Source organism: Haliotis rufescens, unplaced genomic scaffold (genome assembly GCF_023055435.1).
Source record: "Haliotis rufescens isolate VD_foot unplaced genomic scaffold, xgHalRufe1.0.p SCAF_17, whole genome shotgun sequence".
NCBI classification, from domain to species: domain Eukaryota; kingdom Metazoa; phylum Mollusca; class Gastropoda; order Lepetellida; family Haliotidae; genus Haliotis; species Haliotis rufescens.
Window position 1 is genome coordinate 20,637,470 of NW_025963857.1, and position 24,418 is coordinate 20,661,887.

General features: G+C 44.9%; 1 protein-coding gene across 4 annotated transcripts in view; it reads left to right on the forward strand.

Annotated features, from left to right (window-relative positions):
* LOC124133943 overlaps positions 1–24,418 on the forward strand; it is a 98,048-nt gene that overhangs the window by 42,392 nt on the left and 31,238 nt on the right. Inside the window, exon 1 of one of the 4 annotated variants that reach the window (XM_046498542.2) lies at positions 7,705–8,055. The exons of 2 other annotated variants lie outside the window; for them this stretch is intronic. Coding sequence is in view for 1 of the 2 variants with exons in the window: in XM_046498541.2 (XP_046354497.2) it covers positions 9,601–9,630 (30 nt within the window). In the remaining variant the exon portion in view is untranslated. Of the gene's footprint in view, positions 1–7,704; positions 8,056–9,331; positions 9,631–24,418 lie in introns of those variants that run through there. One more of the 4 variants, XM_046498541.2, reaches the window with a different exon arrangement.

Sequence of the window (24,418 nt, forward strand, 5' to 3'; positions counted from 1 at the left end):
CTGGGTGGGTTTGACTAGGCAGCGCTCCCCGGAGAAGTCCAATTCGCTGTCTGGGCTGCGTGTAGAGGGGGCAAGGGCCCAAACCCTCTTTGCTGCATTTTTTATTTTAATCTGTACAAGAAGAAGAAGAAGATAGATTGATGGAGGGATGGATAGTAATATTTGTCGGAAAGACATCATGATGGCTGCAGACAAGGGGACACTAGTTTGGGTTGCACTTGGGTAAGTTGGTGAGTGGGCTACAGGGTAACATATCATGGCGGCCTGTAAGCTAACGAGCCTCAGCCAGACAAACCACGAGCTGATGATAGGAGAAGCCATTCTGCTCAGGAAAGCCTACAGAGAGACAAGCATAGTCCAGGTGGAACATATTTTGACCCAAAATCAAATCCCGAACTCGCCCCGATTATATCCCGTGGCTTTCACAAACGTCGCAAACATCCACGAAGTGCGTCGCTTAAAGCGTTCCTTCCACGTTAATGATGGCATGTCGTGATATTGGTGGTAAACCGATCTTACTCACTCACCATAAGAAATAAAAAACAATAGTCTCCGATGAACTGCCACGCCCACAAGTACACACTGTATAACGTTGTGAATTGCAACATTGCAAATTGTAATATCAGGAAAAAAAATCATCTCAAGAATTTCCCTTCTGAAAACTAGGTTACAGCGCTACTGTGGTATGTGACAAAATGACATCGGACGATGTCGCGGCTGCGTAGTTTTTCAGACATCTTGTGGTCGTAACTCAATCAACCACACTTCAGTTATGACATGAATACCGCCACACAATCGATTACTTGGGAACGTTGTCAGGATTTCACTGACTGCAAACTGACACTACCCCTTGAGCCCCAACCATAGGGTTCAATAGTGGGGAAATAGGACCATATATATCATAAAGCTTGACTAGAACACAACCATTTAATAACTCGACAGGCCGCACTGTGTAGTGGGAGACAGGCCTTACTGTGTATGTGGGTGACAGGCCTTACTGTGTATGTGGGTGACAGGCCTTACTGTGTAGTAACAGGCCTTACTGTGTAGTGGTTGACAGGCCTAACTGTGTAGTGGTTGACAGGCCTTACTGTGTAGTGGTTGACAGGCCTAACTGTGTAGTGGTTGACAGGCCTTACTGTGTAGTGGTTGACAGGCCTTACTGTGTATGTGGGTGACAGGCCTTACTGTGTAGTAACAGGCCTTACTGTGTAGTGGTTGACAGGCCTAACTGTGTAGTGGTTGACAGGCCTTACTGTGTAGTGGTTGACAGGCCTAACTGTGTAGTGGTTGACAGGCCTTACTGTGTAGTGGTTGACAGGCCTAACTGTGTAGTGGTTGACAGGGCTTACTGTGTAGTGGTTGACAGGCCTAACTGTGTAGTGACAGGCCTTACTGTGTAGTGGTTGACAGGCCTAACTGTGTAGTGGGAGACAGGACTTACTGTGTACTGGGTGACAGGCCTTACTGTGTAGTGGTTGACAGGCCTTACTGTGTAGTGGGAGACAGGACTTACTGTGTAGTGGGTGACAGGCCTTCCTGTGTAGTGGTTGACAGGCCTAACTGTGTAGTGACAGGCCTTACTGTGTAGTGGTTGACAGGCCTTACTGTGTAGTAACAGGCCTTACTGTGTAGTAACAGGCCTTACTGTGTAGTGGTTGACAGGCCTTACTGTGTAGTGGTTGACAGGCCTAACTGTGTAGTGACAGGCCTTACTGTGTAGTAACAGGCCTTACTGTGTAGTAACAGGCCTTACTGTGTAGTGGTTGACAGACCTTACTGTGTAGTGGTTGACAGGCCTTACTGTGTAGTGGTTGACAGGCCTAACTGTGTAGCGGTTGACAGGCGTTACTGTGTAGTGGTTGACAGGCCTTACTGTGTAGTGGTTGACAGGCCTCACTGTGTAGTGGTTGACAGGCCTTACTGTGTAGTGGTTGACAGGCCTAACTGTGTAGTGACAGGCCTTACTGTGAAGTGGTTGACAGGCCTTACTGTGTAGTGGGAGACAGGACTTACTGTGTAGTGGGTGACAGGCCTTACTGTGTAGTGGATGACAGGCCTTACTGTGTAGTGGGAGACAGGCCTTACTGTGTAGTGACAGGCCTTACTGTGTAGTGGTTGACAGACCTTACTGTGTAGTGGTTGACAGGCCTTACTGTGTAGTGGGAGACAGGCCTTACTGTGTAGTGGTTGACAGGCCTTACTGTGTAGTGGGAGACAGGCCTTACTGTGTAATGGGTGACAGGCCTTACTGTGTAGTGGGAGACAGGCCTTACTGTGTAGTGGTTGACAGGCCTTACTGTGTAGTGGGAGACAGGCCTTACTGTGTAGTGGTTGACAGGCCTTACTGTGTAGTGGATGACAGGCCTTACTGTGTAGTGGGTGACAGGCCTTACTGTGTAGTGGGAGACAGGCCTTACTGTGTAGTGGTTGACAGGCCTTACTGTGTAGTGGATGACAGGCCTTACTGTGTAGTGACAGGCCTTACTGTGTAGTGGATGACAGGCCTTACTGTGTAGTGGTTGACAGGCCTTACTGTGTAGTGGGTGACAGGTTTTACTGTGTAGTGGATGACAGGCCTTACTGTGTAGTGGGAGACAGGTTTTACTGTGTAGTGGGTGACAGGCCTTACTGTGTAGTGGGAGACAGGCCTTACTGTGTAGTGATTGACAGGCCTAACTGTGTAGTGACAGGCCTTACTGTGTAGTGGGTAACAGGCCTTACTGTGTATAGTGTGACAGGCTTTACTGTGTAGTGGGTGACAGACCTTACTGTGTAGTGGGTGACAGGCTTTACTGTGTATAGGGTGACAGGCCTTACTGTGTATAGTGTGACAGGCCTTACTGTGTATAGTGTGACAGGCCTTACTGTGTAGTGAGTGACAGGCCTTACTGTGTAGTGGGTGACAGGCCATACTGTGTAGTGGGTGACAGGCCTTACTGTGTAGTGGGTGACAGGCCTTACTGTGTAGTGGGTGACAGGCTTTACTGTGTAGTGGGTGACAGGCCTAACTGTGTAGTGGGTGACAGGCCTTACTGTGTAGTGGGTGACAGGCTTTACTGTGTAGTGGGTGACAGGCCTTACTGTGTAGTTGGTGACAGGCCTTACAGTGTAGTGGGTGACAGGCCTTACTGTGTATAGGGTGACAGGCCTTACTGTGTAGTGGGTGACAGGCCTAAATGTGTAGTGGGTGACAGGCCTTACTGTGTAGTGGGTGACAGGCCTTACTGTGTAGTGGATGACAGGCCTTACTGTGTAGTGGGAGACAGGCCTTACTGTGTAGTGGGTGACAGGCCTTACTGTGTAGTGGTTGACAGGCCTTACTGTGTAGTGGGAGACAGGCCTTACTGTGTAATGGGTGACAGGCCTTACTGTGTAGTGGGAGACAGGCCTTACTGTGTAGTGGTTGACAGGCCTTACTGTGTAGTGGGAGACAGGCCTTACTGTGTAGTGGTTGACAGGCCTTACTGTGTAGTGGTTGACAGGCCTTACTGTGTAGTGGTTGACAGGCCTTACTGTGTAGTGGATGACAGGCCTTACTGTGTAGTGGTTGACAGGCCTTACTGTGTAGTGGTTGACAGGCCTTACTGTGTAGTGGATGACAGGCCTTACTGTGTAGTGACAGGCCTTACTGTGTAGTGGATGACAGGCCTTACTGTGTAGTGGTTGACAGGCCTTACTGTGTAGTGGGTGACAGGTTTTACTGTGTAGTGGATGACAGGCCTTACTGTGTAGTGGGAGACAGGTTTTACTGTGTAGTGGGTGACAGGCCTTACTGTGTAGTGGGAGACAGGCCTTACTGTGTAGTGATTGACAGGCCTAACTGTGTAGTGACAGGCCTTACTGTGTAGTGGGTAACAGGCCTTACTGTGTATAGTGTGACAGGCTTTACTGTGTAGTGGGTGACAGACCTTACTGTGTAGTGGGTGACAGGCTTTACTGTGTATAGGGTGACAGGCCTTACTGTGTATAGTGTGACAGGCCTTACTGTGTATAGTGTGACAGGCCTTACTGTGTAGTGAGTGACAGGCCTTACTGTGTAGTGGGTGACAGGCCATACTGTGTAGTGGGTGACAGGCCTTACTGTGTAGTGGGTGACAGGCCTTACTGTGTAGTGGGTGACAGGCTTTACTGTGTAGTGGGTGACAGGCCTAACTGTGTAGTGGGTGACAGGCCTTACTGTGTAGTGGGTGACAGGCTTTACTGTGTAGTGGGTGACAGGCCTTACTGTGTAGTTGGTGACAGGCCTTACAGTGTAGTGGGTGACAGGCCTTACTGTGTATAGGGTGACAGGCCTTACTGTGTAGTGGGTGACAGGCCTAAATGTGTAGTGGGTGACAGGCCTTACTGTGTAGTGGGTGACAGGCCTTACTGTGTAGTGGATGACAGGCCTTACTGTGTAGTGGATGACAGGCCTTACTGTGTAGTGGGAGACAGGCCTTACTGTGTAGTGGGTGACAGGCCTTACTGTGTAGTGGATGACAGGCCTTACTGTGTAGTGGGTGACAGGCCTTACTGTGTATTTGGAGACAGGCCTTACTGTGTAGTGGGTGACAGGCCTTACTGTGTAGTGGATGACAGGCCTTACTGTGTAGTGACAGGCCTTACTGTGTAGTGACAGGCCTTGCTGTGTACAGGTTGACGGGTCTTACTGTGTAGTGAGAGGCATGTCTAACTGTGTAGTGAGTGAGTGAGTATGGTTTTACGCCGCTTTTAGCAATATTCCAGCAATATCACGGCGGGGGACACCAGAAATGGGCTTCACACATTGTACCCATGTCGGGAATGGAACCCGGGTCTTCGGCGTGACGAGCGAACGCTTTAACCACTAGGCTACCCGACCGCCCCTATTGTGTAGTGACAGGCCTTACTGTGTAGTGGGTAATATGAACAACAGTTTGCTGGCAATATGTTCTCTTTAATTGTTCTGATCGTTTTAACTGTATCAATTTATCTGACCTGTAAGTTTTCATTATTTTATATCTGAAGCACCACTGGCTTAAATATATATCGAACCGCCAGTTTCTTCCTTTTTTTCAAAAAACGACGGGCAGGTGATTGAATTGATCTGACCTTGCTAGTTTTAATACATGACGTGTGAGTGCCCGCAATATGAAGTCAACTTTCAATATAATGTCATACGAGGAGAACGAAAAACGTCTGAGAAAGCCGATCCTACTCCACTGGCAGAAGAAATACATGCAATTCCATCTGTAAATACTGAATGTCGTAGTCGAGGAGACTGTGACAAAGGCAGATGATTGTTCGTACAAGAAAAGCGTTCAGATGTGATTGGCGAGCTTAAGCCATGTTTTCTGTGGTTAATTCTGATTGGTCGCCTGGAAGCGCCTGGTAAACTGACTGTTTCCATAAAATGTTTGTAAAAACTAAATGTACTAACTGCATGGCATGTGGCTGTTTTATAACAATGCTGCTTATAGAGTAAACCCGCTTATAGGTTAAAAAAACAACTTATGTAAATGTAAATAACGGTCTAAGGACATTTCTTAATGAACGCTAAGCGGAGAAAGCGACTTTTTTTTAAATATGGTCGGTGATGTGATTGTGGTCTAAGCCGTTTTTGTCCTTGGTGTACTCGGGGCCACGTACGGGTGGCCAAGTCCCCTAAGTTGTCCCTTAGACCTGCCAGAAACGAATGGTCCTGGGTTCGAGGCCCGGTTCGTCCTGATTATGTTTTTGGGTTTGTCAGCACCTTACCCGTGCTCGTGGGTTTCACCGAAGTGGTAAACGTCACAGACCTGCATCTCCCCGGGCCTTCTTCACACATCAACTTCACACGGCTGATATTACTGAAAGAGTTGATTTTAATGAAAGAGCGGCAGTAAACCTTACTCACTCGCTCACTCTTGATGTCCTCCGTCATAATGTTTCAATACTGCTATAACAGCGTAAAAGCCTACTCATCCACTCACGCTACACACTGCCTATCTCGCGTTAATGGGATTTAAAGTATGCATTAAACATCCCAGCAATTTTAGCAAAGTTTTATACAGTCCGACCAAGATAAAGCCTAATTTCTGTACACGATACGGGCCATGCGCCTCCACCAAAGAGCCCCTACCGAGGATGTTTGATCCGTGTGAACGTGGTTGAGGTGTACGACCTCACCACGTGCAGAACATCCTTGTCCCCTTGATGAGCCCTGGCTACAAATAGATGATACAATTACGACGTAATGATATAATGAACCGCATAATTACGTCCGCCACAGCACTGACATTGCCGCATGCAGCCTCCCCGATATATGGCGTCATGGAACTGGGCGACAGCTTGTCGATGGCCGCATTGTCTCTATGGTCGTTGTATCGCGCATGCTTGTATTCGCGTAATCAGTGTTGTGGAGATTTCGTTGTTTTCTAGAGTCGCTGAAGATGGCGTTGTTCACTTAGTCGCTGTTGGAGACGGCGCTGTTCACTTAGTCTCTGTGGCTGACGTCGATGTTCACTTAGTCGTTGTAGCAGGTGTCGTTGTTCATGTAGTCGTTGTGGCTATGGCTTTGTTCATTTAGTCGTTGTAGCAGACGTCGTTGTTCATTTAGTCGTGGTAGCAGATGTCGTCGTATACTTAGTCCCTGTAGCAGATGTCCTTACACACTTAGCTGCTGTAAGAGATCACATGTATGTCTGTTTTGCTTATTCGTTGTTTAACACCGCACACCGCAGACAACCCAGTGATTGACATCATGAGCATCAGTCTACGCAATTGGGATACGATGAAATGCATCAATCAAGTCCGCGAGCCTGACCTCCCGATCCCGTTCGTCGCCTGTTTTGACAAGCATGTGTTGCTGAAGACCAAGTCTAGCCCGGATCACGGGGGGAGAGATATTTACACTGTTTAAAGTTACATGTACACACTTAGTCGTTGTACGATCACGTATATGGTCCCGTCGTTGTTGTATTCACTGTAAGGTCATGGGGTCGCCGATGGCATGTTGTTGTTGAAGTCGCTAACAGATTTGTGTCGTCGATGCAGATGCTCGTTGCTGCAGCGGGCCCTCGGTCCACAAAGTGATCGACCATACAAACTTACCACTGCATGTCAAACGCTTGACACGTTAACAGATGTAGAGCTATTACGTGCAAGCTGTGGCTGTATACGTAAAATATGCATTAATGTAGCCGCTGTATCTTAGTACGCTAGATATTGAACGGGGCGTTGGTGTATCATAAATGTCAAACGTTTATTGCTTTAAGGTGTTCCAATGGTTAATATACTCCGTATGTGGTTTACCTTTCATGTATAAAACTTTCTTTTGTTGTTTTGCAAACCGTCTTTAATGTAATTCTGAAAAAAAATTGCTTTCGACGACGTTAATGAAGCTTCACAAAGATTAACGCTTGATATCCCAGGACTAGGAGGCGCATGAGAGGCGTATTATCGATCTTGTATCGAATTAGTCACAAACAGCCAAAATCTAATTCAATATAATTCAGCTAAAATTACCATGACACATAAAGATGCAAAGACAAACAATAAAACGTCCCCCCGTGATGTCATTTTTCTTTTCAAGTCCCCATCCCTCGCCGATCCTAAACCATGGGCGTCCTGTGTTGAAAGAGAACTTCAGCTGGCCGTTTTTAAAACAGACATTAGTCAATATGGAAATATTTGAACAGGATCTATTTCACACGATTATGAACAGATTGCGTAGCCTGTGTTGAACTCGCCGAGCGTGACCCAGTCCGTGGAGGTGTAGTGACTTTATCGTTGTACTATCAAATGTTCGCAAAGACACCGATAACGCCACTGATAGGGATATAGGCCATGCGTAATATGTATGCAGAAGTGGATATTTTTCCGTCTTACGCTTCACAGGAAGTCCCGACTGAAATGTTGTGAATGAGCCCCTGACTGCCGGCTTTCATTCACTGATTTGTCAGCGGCAAGCGGATAGGGCACGCGCTACGGGTGTCGTATGCTTGCATTCTCTGTAACAGTTGTGTGCTCGAATAGTTGAAATGATTTGGATGAGGAGTGGGGATTATGAATAGACTGAGCGGTTCCCTTCGTGGTTGATGTCACTATTGAGAGGTAAGAAGGAATACATATCCCTAAACTGTCGTCTGCCTAAACTGACGACTGCCTATTTGAGTTTCAAATGTGTCGTCTGCTGACAGCCGGAAAAAGGTATCTATCATTTTAGTAATCTCTGGAGTATATTTCACTTACTGTAGCGTCAGTATGTCAATGAGTTTGAACAGAGCGGCTATCCAGGCGGTAGAGCAGCGTTTGGCCGTGTTATTGAGCGGTCGGGATATCTTGTAGCGAGGATAACAAAATTGAGCTGTTTACCGGATATTCCCGAGATGTAAATTAATGACCGATTTTGATAGAACTGTGTACATGTCTAGTGGTAAACTAATGGAGCTGAATGTCAATAACGTAGCCATCGTTGTACAGCGATCATCCCCCGTGTGCTGTGGATGGTGCTGTACTAGTCATGATTGTTAGGAACATGCCATTCAGGAAGTATTCAGTGATTCATCAGGTTGAAATAATAAGTACCGGATCAAGTCTCATTCCAGACATGATAAATAGAAAGTTCGCGTTGAAGCTCCAATAAAACGTACTTTATAACACGCTTCATAAATAATGCACTTCGCATTCTGTCACGGGAGTAATTCCACCCGAAGGTAGACAGAGCGATGTAGGTGGAGTAGTTCCCGCTGCTTCAGCTGCCGTGTGTCATATCTCGACGTGCCCGCTTTGCATGTGAGGAATCGCGCTGCGAGTTGAGCCTAAACTAAGGACAGACAGTTTTGTAGGGGTAGACGGGCAACGGTCAGTCATGTGATAGATGATAGCAATGTGGCAGGTATATTAATTAGTATAGTATCGTATATGTTTGTAGTCTCATCATCGAGAGATTGTAACAGCCGAGGTCTATTTGAGATTTTAACTTTAGCCTGATCCTAGCTATTTCAATCTAAAGATTTATGATCAATTTATCAAAAACAACATTCACGGAATACTTGACAGAGCCACGTAAATAATGCCGTGATAAGATTCTATATAAGGAAAGTGATGCATCAACCTTAGATCTCTGTTCTGTTATACGCAGTGGAGCTTTAGCCGTTCTTTGAGAGTAATCCCCTCTTATCCTTCCAGTTTTTCCCCCTCCTGTCAAGAACGATGAGAGGAAAACTCCCTTTTGTCGCCTGTGATCTTAGTTTCTATATCCACCTGATAAGAGCCTTAAAAGTAGAGAGAGAAAAATCCATATCAGAGCATGTAAACCGTTTATATAACGGGCTTACGCCAGCACGTTGTGACTGGTTTTTCCTCTTTGTGGCGTGAATCATTACCGGCAATTAGCTCGGTGGGGACGTGTTTGCCAATACATCTAAGTGCCCCCGAAAACCCGAACACAACATGAATAACTATCGCTTTTCTCTTTCTGAAAGGAGACTAAGAAGTACAATTGGACGTTGGATTCAATAACAGGGTTATGTCGCTGACACCACTTGTCTGGAATAGATCAGTTTAATATAGCGGTGATAGGTGTACCTGTAGATAGTCTACCTGTTCACTGACCACGTGTCTACCTCTAGTGTACCTGTGTGTCGCCGTGTAGCTATGGCGTGCCCAGTCGACAACAGTGAGAAGGTATGTGTGCTATGTTGGTTGTATTCATGTCAGCTCGCCCGCTGGGATTGCTTTTATTGTAGCAATAGGCTCAGTTTATCAAATACCTGTATCTGGTATCGATTTTCTATTTAAATAGCGTTATAATGTACTCAGTAATTAATTTCAGAAGCATGATTATTGATATTATTCATATATTACAGATATGTTATTGTCAGTGCAGATTGGTGTTTTCGTTCTCGTGTAATAATCACATGTCATAATTGTGTGTAACACGTCATGCCATAACATTTGGATGTTTGTTGTCAATAATACATTAGTGCTTGTGGCCCGACAGACGAAATGTCACAACCACCTTTGAACACTGAGTCACTGTAGGGGATGTCCATGTCTACAGAGTGGTCGTTGGAGTTGTCGTTTTTTACTGAGACACTGTAGGGGACGTCGTTTTTTACTGAGACACTGTAGGGGACGTCGTTGTCTACTGAGACACTGTAGGGGACGTCGTTGTCTACTGAGACTCTGTAGGGGACGACGTTGTCTACTGGGACACTGTAGGGGACGTCGTTGTCTACTGAAACATTGTAGGGGACGTCGTTGTCTACGATACACTGTAGGGGATGTCGTTGTCTACTGAGACATGTAAGGGACGTCGTTGTCTGCTGAGACACTGTGGAGGTTGTCGCTGTCTGTTGAGACACTGTAGAGGTTGTCGTTGTCTACTGGGAGACTGTACGGGACGTCGTTGTCTACTGAAACACTGTAGAGGTTGCCGTTGTCTACTGAAACACTGTTGGGGTCATCGTTGTCTCCTGAGACACTGTAAGGGACGTCGTTGTCTACTGAGACACTGTAGGGGTTGTCGTTGTCTACTGAGACACTGTAGGGGACGTCGTTGTCTACTGAGACACTGTAGGGGACGTCGGTGTCTACTGAGACACTGTAGGGGACGTCGTTGTCTACTGAGACATGTAGGGGACATCGATGTCTACTGAGACACTGTAGGGGACGTCGTTGTCCACTGAGACATGTATGGGACGTCGATGTCTACTGGGACTCTGTAGGGGACGTCGTTGTCTACTGAGACACTGTAGGGGACGTCGTTGTCTACTGAGACACTGTAGGGGACGACGTTGTCTACTGAGACACTGTAGGGGACGTCGTCTACTGAGACACTGTAGGGGACGACGTTGTCTACTGAGACACTGTAGGGGACGTCGTTGTCTACTGAGACATGTATGGGACGTCGATGTCTACTGGGACTCTGTAGGGGACGTCGTTGTCTACTGAAACATTGTAGGGGACGTCGTTGTCTACTGAGACACTGTAGGGGACGTCGTTGTCTACTGAGACATGTAGGGGACGTCGTTGTCTGCTGAGACATTGTAGGGGACGACGTTGTCTACTGAAACACTGTAGAGGTTGTCGTTGTCTATTGAGAAACTGTAGAGGTTGTCGTTGTCAATTGAGAGACTGTAGAGGTTGTCGTTGTCTACTGGGACACTGTAGGGGACGTCGTTGTCTACTGAAACACTGTAGAGGTTGCCGTTGTCTACTGAAACACTGTAGGGGTCATCGTTGTCTACTGAGACACTGTAAGGGACGTCGTTGTCTACTGAGACACTGTAGGGGTTGTCGTTGTCTACTGAGACACTGTAGGGGACGTCGTTGTCTACTGAGACATGTAGGGGACGTCGTTGTCTGCTGAGACATTGTAGGGGACGACGTTGTCTACTGAAACACTGTAGAGGTTGTCGTTGTCTATTGAGAAACTGTAGAGGTTGTCGTTGTCAATTGAGAGACTGTAGAGGTTGTCGTTGTCTACTGGGACACTGTAGGGGACGTCGTTGTCTACTGAAACACTGTAGAGGTTGCCGTTGTCTACTGAAACACTGTAGGGGTCATCGTTGTCTACTGAGACACTGTAAGGGACGTCGTTGTCTACTGAGACACTGTAGGGGTTGTCGTTGTCTACTGAGACACTGTAGGGGTTGTCGTTGTCTACTGAGACACTGTAGGGGAAGCCGTTGTCTACTGAAACACTGTAGAGATTGTCGTTGTCTACAGAGACATTGTAGGGGTTGTTATCTACTGAGACACTGTAGAGACTGTCGTTGTCTACAGAGACACTGTAGGGGACGTCGTTGTCTACTGAAACCCTGTAGAGGTTGTCGTTGCCTACTGAGACACTGTAGGAGACGACGTCATCTACTGAAACACTGTAGGGGACGTAGTTGTCTACTGAAACACTGAAGAGATTGTCGTTGCTTACTGAGACACTGTAGGGGACGACGTTATCTACTGAAACACTGTAGAGATTGTCGTCTACTGAGACATTGTAGGAGACGACGTTATCTACTGAAACACTGTAGAGATTGTCGTCTACTGAGACACTGTAGATGACGACGTTGAGACATTGTATACTGATCCAGCTCACTGTATGAGATGTCGATGGACATTCAGTTGTGTAGGAGACGTCGTTGTGCACATAATTGCTCTTGGAGATGCTGTATACTGATCGAGCACGCTGCAGGAGACGTCGTTGTACACTCAGTTGCTGTACGAGACGTCGCTGTACGCTTGGATGCTGTACAAGACGTTGGAGTACATTCAGCTGCTGTCGGAAGACGTCGTGTTACATTCGTTGTAGCAGATGTCGTTGACCTCTTAGCCGATGTACCAGACAACTTTGTTATTTTCACGAGAATTGTCAATATTAACACACATGTACACGGCCCCAGACAAATGTCATCATTCACAAAATGTAAAGCACTCACATCCTATGCAGAAGCTGTCTAGCAGCAGCACTGACCAGTCACGACGTCCTTCTGTAAGTACCATGTGGTTTTCTAACATGCTGTGCTGCAGATCACATGTCACCAATGATATGTCCAAGTCCGTTCTAGTTTCACAATGGTTACAACTTTCCAGCTGATTTCCAGCTGTCTTTCGCCTTTCGTCAACTTTATCCAGATGTCTGTTTGTTTATGTCTGTATACTTTAATCTTTTTAATTCAAACAGTCTGGAGATATTCTATGTTGACGGTGGGTGCGTGTGGTTATTCACATTCTTTAACATTAACTACGATTGGCGTAGAGCTAAGGTCGTCAAACAGTCAAACATGAGCCAGTGAGGGAGTGAGTGAGTTTGATTTAAGCCGCTTTTAGCAATATTCCAGCAATATCACGGCGGGGGATATCAGAAATGGGTTTCACACATTGTACCCATGTCGGGAAACGAACCCGGATCTTCAGCGTGACTAGCAAACGCTTTAACCGCTATGCTACACGACCGCCCCCACACCCAGGGATATCAGTGGCAGTTTCCACGAGCAACAGTCCACAACGTCATTGGCTTTTCTCTTGCCTTGACGTTATATATATATTTTGTGTATATTGGAAACAAAACAATTATAATCCTCTTAATTTGCAAATGTAATATCACCCGCTTCTTTACTAATACTATAGATGTCACTTGGGTAATCCCAGACAGTGAGTGAGTGATTGAGTTTGGTTTTACGCCGCTTTTAGCAATATTCCAGCAATATCACCGCGGGGGACACCAGAAATGGGCTTCACACATTGTACCCATGTCGGGAATCGAACCCGGGTCTTCGGCGTGACGAGCGAACGCTTTAACCACTAGGCTACCAGACCGCCCCGTAATCCCAGACAGAAAATGTCCCCAGCACCTGTGGGGGATCCGTTGGTCACAATGTGTGATATGGCTGATTGTGTGTCACAAAACCCTGTGGTGTGGTCGTTACTCATACTGTCAACCACGGGTTTTCTCCCGACATAATTATTTACAGGTATTCATGATATGGCTGGCACATTATTAACTGCGGCGTTAAACAACATTCACTCTGTCTACAGTAATGTCACACCTAATGACGTGCTGTCCCGGATAGTTAGGACAGGGTGCGACATACGCCGTATTCCCATCACGCCATTGAAGTCATACATTATCAGGTGTGTATAGGTTCTCACGTCGTCATTACCCCGGGGACGGCAGGCATGACTCCCAATGTGCGATTTGGATTTTCCGCCAATACCTGCTTCACTAATTGGTCGCACAGGGTGGCTGGGGGGATGAGGCGAAGTGGTGAGCATTGTCATAACCAGTTATCACCACGACCACTATCGACAAGCTAGTATATTATCATTATCATAATCACATTAAATTAGATGAATTCATATTTTGCTGAAGTGATGTGAATTAACTTGTGACGTTGTTTTGTGGATTTTAGCTCACGAGGTCAAGTGATTTTATATCATGGCCTGGTCGTCTGTAAACCTCTTGTCTTCTGAAGCCACTGGGGCGGTCGGGTAGCCTAGTGGTAAAGCGTTCGCTCGTCACGCTGAAGACCCGGGTTCAATTCCCGACATGGGTACAATGTGTGAAGCCAATTTCTGGTGTCCCCCGCTGTGATATTGCTGGAATATTGCTAAAAGCGGCGTAAAACCATACTCACTCACTCTGAAGCCACCAAACCAGGGAGGCTGAGTTCCCTTGCTTCATCCCACCAATGATGACACCTGAATTTGTTCAAGTGATTCAAATCCGATTCGAAAACCTCTTGATGGCCATTGCTCAGTTATTTTCTGTTCAAAATGTAATGCAATTTGGTACACGTGTACTTAGTAATTGGGCTCAACATAATTGTTTCGTTGTTTTTGTGATGTTAAATATATTGACCTTCATTTGACCTTTACACTACTTCCATACTAAAAGTTGCAATTTCTTATGGCCATTACTCAGCCAATTGTTTTTAAAAAGATATGATGAAATTTGGTATGTGTAGTTAGTGGTGGGGCTCAGCGCATATGTTCGTTTTTTAAGGAATTGTTTTTTTAACCTTTGCACTTTGCGAAGTTCCATAATTTTCTTAAAATGCATTTCATGGTACTGTAAACATCTCCTCAGAAACCATCTGACTGATGAAGCCACGGCAGCCATATTGAAAAAGCTATTTGTGGTTATTACCAAGCCAGATTTTGTGTGACATGTTCTTTTTAACTTGCTCTTTAATTTTCTCAAAAATGCATATTTGGCTTTGTGAACGTCTTCTCTGAAATTGAACTTTCTCATATAAACTGTTCTCTTTATTATGACTTTTGTTCATATCATTAACGTTTAAGTGTAAGTCTTTCCCCAGAATATATGTAGACATTATTTGAATGTCAACGATGACACCAACTTTGTTCAGTCTTTGTTAACAATTTAGAATGTTTTAGAGTTTTAGTGCTGTGGCACAATCTATATATTCATCTCGAGTTACGATGTTGTTTATAAGCTCAATAACCTCGGCGATGTAAATTATACTGGTGGAAATATAGGAACATTAAAAACATAGGGAAATCAACTTCACTGTCAGTACATTTGAAATACAGAGAACTACGTTTATAACGAACGCGCTTACAACGAACTGACGGATATAACGAACTATTTTTTTGGTCCCGCCCATTTGCTGTGTATATTCCGTACATTTGCTTATAACGAACTACGGTTATAACGAATCAAAATTAGTGGTCCCTTTGAGTTCGTTATAACCGTAGTTTACTGTAGCACGTATATACATTCAACCCATGTCAGAATCAAATGTTGAAATGTTTGCGTGCATTGTTTCCAACGCGTATTTGGTAGGCAAGGCTGGGAACCCATGATAGCATATCACTTTACTGTGTCCAAACTAGGTGTTCCCTTATTCGCTTCCATCAGGGGCGGTCGGATAGCCTGGTGGTTAAAGCGTTCGCTCGTCACGCTGAAGACCCGGGTTCAATTCCCGACATGGGTACAATGTGTGAAGTCCATTTCTGGTGTCCCCCGCCGTGATATTGCTGGAATATTGCTAAAAGCGGCGTAAAACCATACTCACTCACTCACTCGTTTCCATCAGTTTTTATTATATACAGGATCTCACAAATGAATATCAATGCAACATAACTGTAAATTTGTAAATGGCATGTTTACTTGCTGTTTGCATCACCCGCCACGGGGTTTGCACCAATAATTATTTGGGGTTACAATAATCTTACATAAATGTCAAATATATTATATTGTACATTTCACATGTTTCGCTCCAAGTAATTATTGATTCAAACCCATGTAGTCAAATTGCTGAAGGGCATGTTTACATGTTGGCATGTAACAACAGATTCGCTGATTATAAATGACTTTCAGGAATGTAAATGGTACGAGTGTTACCTGCATATGTAGCAAAAACAATCATGTGACTGCGTAATTAAGTATGCTAGACTCAATGGTCGCCAGGAGTGTCTGATACACCTGTGCATACACGTACCGCATACCACATTCCCATATCTCCAGGTGTGCAGCTGAAGGAGTTTATATTCCAGATACTCGTGTGGCTGGTTAGTTTAAGGAAGCTGCGTCTGTGGCTTCGCCCATCCCAGCAACGAAGGGATGTCTAATGTCATGATCACCGTTTTGAATACTGTCGTGACATGCTGTGTCTAGGTTCGTCAGCACTTTACCCGTGCTCGTGGGTTTCGCCAAAGTGGTAAACATCTAAAACCTGCATCACTTTGGGCTTTCCTGCAATATTAAGCTGACACGCCCTGATATAACTCGAATACTGTTGAAAGCGGCATAAAAAACAATTCACACTCTCTCTCTGATGACATGGATTAAGACATGTATTTAAATATGACAATATCCAGAATGACATCGCAGGATATCAGATACATGTTTGTTTGTTGTTTAATGTCGCTCTCAGCAATAATCCAGCCATATGACGGCGGTCTGTTGATATTCGTGTCTGGACCAGACAATCCAGCTATTGATATTATGAGCATCGATCTACGCTATTGGGATAGATGGCATGCGTCCGCCACGTTAGCAAGCCTGACCTCCGTATCCCGTTAGTTGCCTCCTACGACAAGCATTGGTTATTGGCCGTGATATAACTGGAATAATGTTAAAAGCGGCGTTAAACCCAACTCACTCACTCACCCACTCATTGGTTACTGAAGGCCAATTCTAGCCCGGATCTTCACGGGGCACGTGTGTTGCCATGTCATCAATAGACAGGCGTATACCGCTGTCATTATTAAGATACATGTTTGTCACAAGAACAATTAACAAACTCTGTCGCGACCACAAGTGGCCACACTGTGTATGCCATATATGCCATAATGACAGCAAAAATCAAACTGACATGCTTCAAGTTTACGAGTGTTACACTGTGGCAGCAATAGGCAAACTGTCGTGACATGCTTACAGTCCTAAACATCCTTTCAAAATAATACTGGTTATGATGATGGAATTTCCTATAAAAAATCGATACAATCATGAAAATGTTCTGGAATATCTTTGATAGCATGGGTGGCTCAGGTATCTGAGGCGACGACATTGGAGGTGGCGTGTCTGGCTCTTGTGTTCTGGGTTCGAATCCAAGATTCGCTCTGATTATGATCCTTGGTTTGTCAGCTCCCGTGCCGATTGATTTCACCTAAATGGTAGCCGCCGAAGACCACATGACCTAATGATGTCTTTGCATCATTAAGCTGACACGTCGTGATACAGCTGAAACACTCTTCAACAGGCAGCCTCAAACACTTTGAATGTCCTTATAACTTTTATCGCTATCTAATTCATTGGAGGCAGAGGTAGATTATCGGGGTATGGTTACTGCCACGCGTGTCACAGTGACAACAACAGCCAGACTGTGAAAAGACGTCAGAGTGGACAGTGGACTTTGCTGATGACCAGTTGGCATTTATTCCCTACCGTATGTTCCGTTAACACCAATGGTTGTGCTGAAATAAAAGCAATTCAACCAATCGATCGCTCCCTCGCGAAGTAAACTGCCGGCAAAAGAAAGTATACACCCATGTTTGACGGTGGCATCGCGAACACCTGCTGTCGTTACTATTTGATAGTGATTCTAAACACAGGCTCATGATATAGTCGGAACCGTACAATCGACTCCATATTTGGCAGAGATTTCTAATGAATATGTAAAGGGGTTTGCACTGATATCGAATGAACCAAACAAGAAATGGTTATTAGATGGTGATGTATTTGATACGGGTATCATGGTTGTGTTTTGGACCTCAAGTTTGCTGTGTTTTGGTGACTGTTTTCAGCCAAGTAACGTTTTCACATTTTTGGTAATCTTTTGGTCAAATTCAATTTTTAAGTTGTAAACTTTCTTTTGCCCGGCAGTGTAATACAAACGAACCGGATCAATAGATTTATATGCATGTTTAACAATAAAAGTAGTTAATCATATCCGTAAGACCTCTTCGCGGCGCTGAATAATACACAATGAATGGAGGCGGGGGAGTTAATGGCAGGCGTCTCTGGCACGGTACGGTGCTCTACGTTATGTAATCTGCGGAAACAGCAACATTCCCCTGCAGAGGTAGCCGGTACAGAATCATGTGAATCCTGCTTGTGAAGGTCATGTTGATAATGAGGATATGACCTTGAATAGTCTAAGTCTAAGCAATCAGACACGCTGGCGTCACGAGATGAAAACCGATGACGTGGTTTAGGAGTGAGGGAGTAAGGTTTGGAACGCGTTTAAACATATTCGAATCGTATCACGACACAGCAAAAATAAGCTGCAGAGGTTGATCCCACGGGTGGATTTGAACCCAAGCCTTCAGTGTGGCTCTTAAACCACAAAGCTACCCCAAGGTCTCGTGTTCTATTCTGATTTCAGTTATCATTACCTAACATAATACTACACAATGAGAACCCAACAATGTTACACGCTCTACTGTCTCAACTTTGGATACTGGTTGTAAAGAACCACATAGAATAATGTTCATGGTAATCAACCGATATTGTTAACATGCGCTACTGTTCGTGGTAAACCAGATCAGTGTTTTCGTGGTATTACGTAATTGTTCATGATAAACCACAGGAGTGTTATCATACGGTAGTGTTCATGATAATCCACAAGAGTGTTATCACACGGTACTGTTTATGGTAAACCACAAGCGTGTTATCATACGGTACTGTTTATGGTAAACCACAGGAGCGTTATCATACGGTACTGTTCATGATAATCCACAAGAGTGTTATCACACGGTCCTGTTTATGGTAAACCACAGGAGTGTTATCATACGGTACTGTTCATGATAATCCACAGGAGTGTTATCACACGGTACTGTTTATGGTAAGAGGCGGGTTTTTTAAGTTACTGAAAAATATATTTCCTGTCTGTCTGGGTCTGATGAAAGTGTAGACGAAGGTTCTTGGCACCAGAATTACGAAATGTACAAGCTGGTATTTGCTGTGATATGAATTGTTTCCTGACCAGAAGCAGACCAGCCAACTTGGAATTGTACCAGAACTGTATGCCATGCGTTGGTGTTCGCCGCATTGTGGGGTGTGCAATGGGGTCGGCAACATTTGGAGCTCGTTTGGTGGAGATGTTGTAGCCTTGTACTAGGGTCAGGATGGTATCGCATGAAGATGGCGGGGGAGTCCATTGTAAGGGATCTCTTTGACATAGACGGTTGTTGATTTATCAATATAAAAAAAACAATGTCTGTCCAAATAAATCATTGTTGTCAGACCTCTTTTTTTCTCTGTGTGCGTGTGTGTGTGGGGTGTGGGGTGGCAGGGAAGTGTGTGTGTGTGTGTGGGGGGGGGGGGGGGGGGAGACAAAAGCGATGGCAATATGCGATTCAATGAGCATAGGATTTTTGTTCTCCCTCTTTCTCAGACAGATCTTAGTGATCTATTCATATAATTTTCGCCTCGCTATTTTGCCTTTTACGCCAAATGGAATCTATTTCGGGGGATAATCAAGGCTGGTTTTTGGTTATTTTCGGACGTTGACGTATTATATTTACGTGAACCAAACTCCATAATTAGCACCTGGAATGTTGTTATAGCAGTGTAGAGAAAGATATCACTTGCGTCCATAAGCCGCGACAGGATCCGCTGATAACGTGTTTGAATCCCTGATTAACCTCGAATATATTGGTCTGTCAGCACCTTACACGTTCTGAAGGGTTTCACCAAAGTGGTAAAATATATGTTGAGAAAGCCACTTTCTTCCCACATCAAGCTGACACGGCGTGTTATAACTGAAACAGTTGTTAAAGCGTTCTCTCGTGGTGTCGCTGAAGACTCGGGTTCGATTCCCTACATCGGTACAATGTGTGACTCCCATTTCTGGTGTTCCCCGTTGTGAATTTGCTAGAATATTTCGCTAAGCGTCATGAAACCATCTATCTATGTTTATGAAATTGACGTTTTGACATTTAGTTATTCATTATCATCAAAAGGAATGCCCACGTCTGTTCTCTAAATAGCGTGATATACCACTTGAAGTATCATCCCCTACCTCCACTAACCTTGCATCATACCGTGGGTTCGATATTTGGGGATCGGAATCAATCCGCACCCTGTTAGATAGTCTTCCCAACCATCAACTACAAATTACAAAATGCAGTCTCGCCTATCAGCTCTCCGCCATTTCTATTAAGTTCCAGCACTGGTGTTGTTGCCTGCCTTCTGGCAGGACACCGCGGCACATGGGGTCACTCAACTCCATCGTCTAATCGCCACAACTTCTCAAGTAGTAGCGTGAAGGGGAGATCTACTTACTTTGTCTGAGTGTCGTGCAGAAATAAACTTAACGCGACCCTGGTCCTCTCAACGCATGCCATTGCTGTGGTCACGCAATATGTCGAATCTGATCAATTATAGGGGCCGATGAAAGTATCGTTTTTAATCTTCCAGCTCGGGCAAGGTCATAGGATTATGGATCCAGCCTCTTGTCTTTATTACTTTACCTTCCGTGCGGACAGAGGCCTGTCCAGGCGTGTTTGATTTCCACTGTGGGTATGCTGTCTGACAAGGCTTGTCTGTCTCAGGCCCCGCAGACATAGGTTATCATATGTCCGATGTTTATTCGTCAATATACCATCCTTATATCTCCCTCGTGGACCTTACTACACAGCCAATCAGTTTCAATAGAATCTTCACCGAGGCGTGTTCGATTGGTGACTTCACTGCTCAGATTAGCGATAAAGCCTGCCGGTTTGGCCATGTCCCTGTGATAATGGGCCCATAATTCGTGATGGTTTCTAGCGTCTCGAATCACCATTCCCAAGGTTTGTGCACGTGTGTGTCTGATTAGAAATTAGTGAAGAATGCCCTAATGGCAGTGGTTACTTAGATGTATGTAGGTAGGCGTGGACATAGGCTCTCACAGACTCAATAGATGCTGCAATAAAGTCGAGTTTAGACGATTTAGATGTTTTTACGCCGCTTTTAAAAAGCAATATTACAGCAATGTCACGTCGCGAGACACTAGAAATGGGCTTCACACATTGTAACCATGTGGGGAATCGAACCTGGGTCTTCGGCGAGATGAGCCAACGCTTTAACCACTAGGCTACCCCACCGCCCTTTATATGTAAATGGGGGCGGTCGTGAATGTGTGAAGCCCATTTCTGGTGTCCCCCGCCGTGATATTGCTGGAATATTGCTAAAAGCGGCGTAAAACCAAACTCACTCACTAATATGTAAATATGTCTAAGTTTACATTGACCGCAGTGCCCACAATAGTTTTCAGTCTCCTCGGATATGTCATTAAGAAGTTCATAATAAATCACCTGAACCGAAGACTGACATGACCCAATGCCGTGCCCGTTGTCCGTCTTCGACGTTTAGTTTTACGTTATCCCCGAGGCAAGGGAGTTAACTGATTATAAAAGTCCTGTTTCCACGGGACTTTTATAGTCAGTTAACTCCCTTGCCTCGGGAAGATGCGAGGCCTCTGTTGCCGAAACTCGACATGGAAGGTCACACAAGTCTGATTCGAGCTGATATAGCCAATTCGGACATGCCGTTTTCTACTCACTAATGTGGTTTTGCAACAATTTGATTTTGCAAAGAATATTTTCATGCGTACGTGTTTTGAATCGTTACCTTTTGATGACCTTGGTGCCGTTGTACAAAACAACCTTAGCGCTACCTCGTCCATGTTAAGGTACGGGAGTTACGATCACCTTAGCGCTAAGATCGCTTTGTAAAACGGCATCCGGTTGGTGTAGATTATAATAATTCAAACTTTGATGAATCATGCTGAGTTACATAACTCCTTTATCCTTCTTATACTAACCGTTATACTTTGTTTCACAGAGGCTGAAAAAATGTTATTTTTCGGCCCCAAAAGCTTAAAAAAAACACGGGGTTAGAACGTGTCTTTTGTTGTCAGACAACAGGGTTTCTTAATGGAAATGTCATCGGGGTTTGTTCGGTTACCGTACCTGGCGACACGGTTGACGGTTGAGGAGGCTTGGTTCTTCCCACCCTGGTCAGTCGTTTGACAGGGGGATCAAGATCGCCATGACCACAAGCTGAGGTCCACGTTTTGTCCAGCCAAGTTACCCGTTGTCGTTACAAATTAGCTGTTGGATACCTCACCTTAAAACTGTCTGACCTATTGTTGAACCAGACAGACAGATTGGGGACATTGTTTACAACAAAGAAAGAAGTTTTTTTGACAGTGTATGACACATTAACAAGGTTGAAAGGTGACATGTGATCGCAGCTGTTTGTCACCCTCTGCTTGTCGTTGGTCCGTGCGACACACAATGCTTTTGCTTACTTTGACTTTTTAAGGATGGCTTATGTTTGTTACGTTGAACAAATTGATAGAGGTTTCTGACAGATGGTCAGTGGTTTTACACATGGTCATCATGGTTCATTATAACACCATTCGTCTTATTTTCACGTTAGACATTTGGGACAAATACATTGTTACAAATTCACCCCGTGTAAAATTCATATTATGTGCATCTTTGATTATAATTTCTGGTGTTCAAACAACATTGAAAAACAACATGATGCGTTTTACAGTTGAAATAACTCATTCCAAATAACAGATATTTAATGGGTATAGTGGCCCTTCTGTTTTCTGTTGAGAAATTACACACGTCCTCAAATTGGTACAGACAACGAGAACACAGATCTATCTATCTAGCTATCCATCAATCCATCCATCTATCCATCCATCCATCCATCTGTCTATCTATCTATGATATAGTAATGCTGTGTTCTCGCTCAATGGCAGTTTTCAAGTTTCTGCATGCAGTTCTGTGTAGCACACAGCTACGTTCTGATCTGTGATCATTGTCCATTGACAAGGGAAGTTATCTCTCCATCCTCACATCCCGCATGTGCTCAGCGGGCGATAATTCGGGCGCCCTTACTGGCCCTACATCCATATCAGTCGCTCTCAGATAAATAGTACAAATCCAGCAACATGATGCCTGACAGTTTCATACAAAAAATCAATCCTGAACCGTCACGCTGGATGAGCAGCAAGACGTTTTCGTCCCTTCACCTCATATCCTTGTCGTCAATACCTATCGTCTGGGTGCAGCACCACAGGGCGGGATTAGAATAGGTTCGTGCCACTTGCTTGTCGAGAGAAGTGATTTAAATGGATTGGGTGGTCAGGTTCAGTTGACTGGTGTCATCGTAACCGGACGGGAGACGTTGCTAATAATGGAATCCACTGGTGTGTCTAGAGCGGTTATTTCCAGGGGGCAAGGGGGCACAGTAGTCTATGGCGCCGCATTTCGCTGTGCAGAGTTGCGTCCCTTGGGCACGCCAGAAACCTATGATTGTGGGTTCCAATCCCGGTTCGCCCGATTATGTTTCTAGCTTTGTCAGCACCATACCCGTGCTCGTGGGTTTCACCGAAGTGATTAATGTCTCACATTAAGCTGACACGCCGTGATATAACTGGAATACTGTTAAGCGGCGTCAAACACATCTCACTCACTCACCATATTGACAATATGATGACTGCGGCGTATAAACAAAAAAAACAAACAAACTTATGACTTCTGTGGGTGGCGGTTATTGATCCCAAGCACAACTTTCCCTAAATCACAGTAGACGTCCCTTAGTGCACTTGGCGTCGCGTAACGTTCACCGCGACGCCTGTAGACGTCAATCAGATCTGGGCAACAGGCAACGAGACTCACCGGGGAACATTTGTCTCCAGTGAGCTGTAATCAAACGACGGACGTTGGTGCCTGATCTGTTAGTTTACCGGCCTTTACTCATGTATGAAAACCATGTCAGCTCCTACGCCGTACTCAGAATGACAAAGTGCTTGCAACCCTCTGGTTGTGTTCGCGAGATTTGTTTTGTACTTTCGTTTTGGGGACAAAATTTTAAAAAAACCATACATGCCAAACCAAGCTAAACTAATTTTCCCAGTTTACAATATACTTCTGGCAGGTCGCTTCGTACGCAGATGAACAATCTTTGAATCTCTTCACATGGGTACAAATGGGAAATATGACGTCAATGCCAGAAAATAACCCGACTCGATTATCCGCCGAAACAGATTCCATTGGGCGTAAAAGGCAAAATAGCAGTGAAATTGATATGAATGGATCAGTGAAAATCAATGATGACACCAGGTGTTCGTGAAAAGGGTAAGCATGTCCTGCTCTACCGGTAGCCCCTGCCACACAATTTGCATATAAGGGGCCATCGTTAGGTATTCGCCGTTATAGTACTATTAAAGGCAGCATCAACATCCCTCACTAACTCTACTCCTTCTCTCTGTGTCCTGGGCCCACTTGCACAAAGCGATCTTAGCGCTTAAACTATCGTAAGCCTATGTTAAAGTATGGGAGTTACGATCATCTTAGTGCTAAGATCGCTTTGTGTAAGTGGGCCCAGAACGCAGTCTATATTTACAGCCATTTTACTTTTGACGTTGCTACGTAAATATGTTGGTTGGTTTTTGCACTCCTGATTACGTCAGACAACCACCAAGGTTTGGACTCA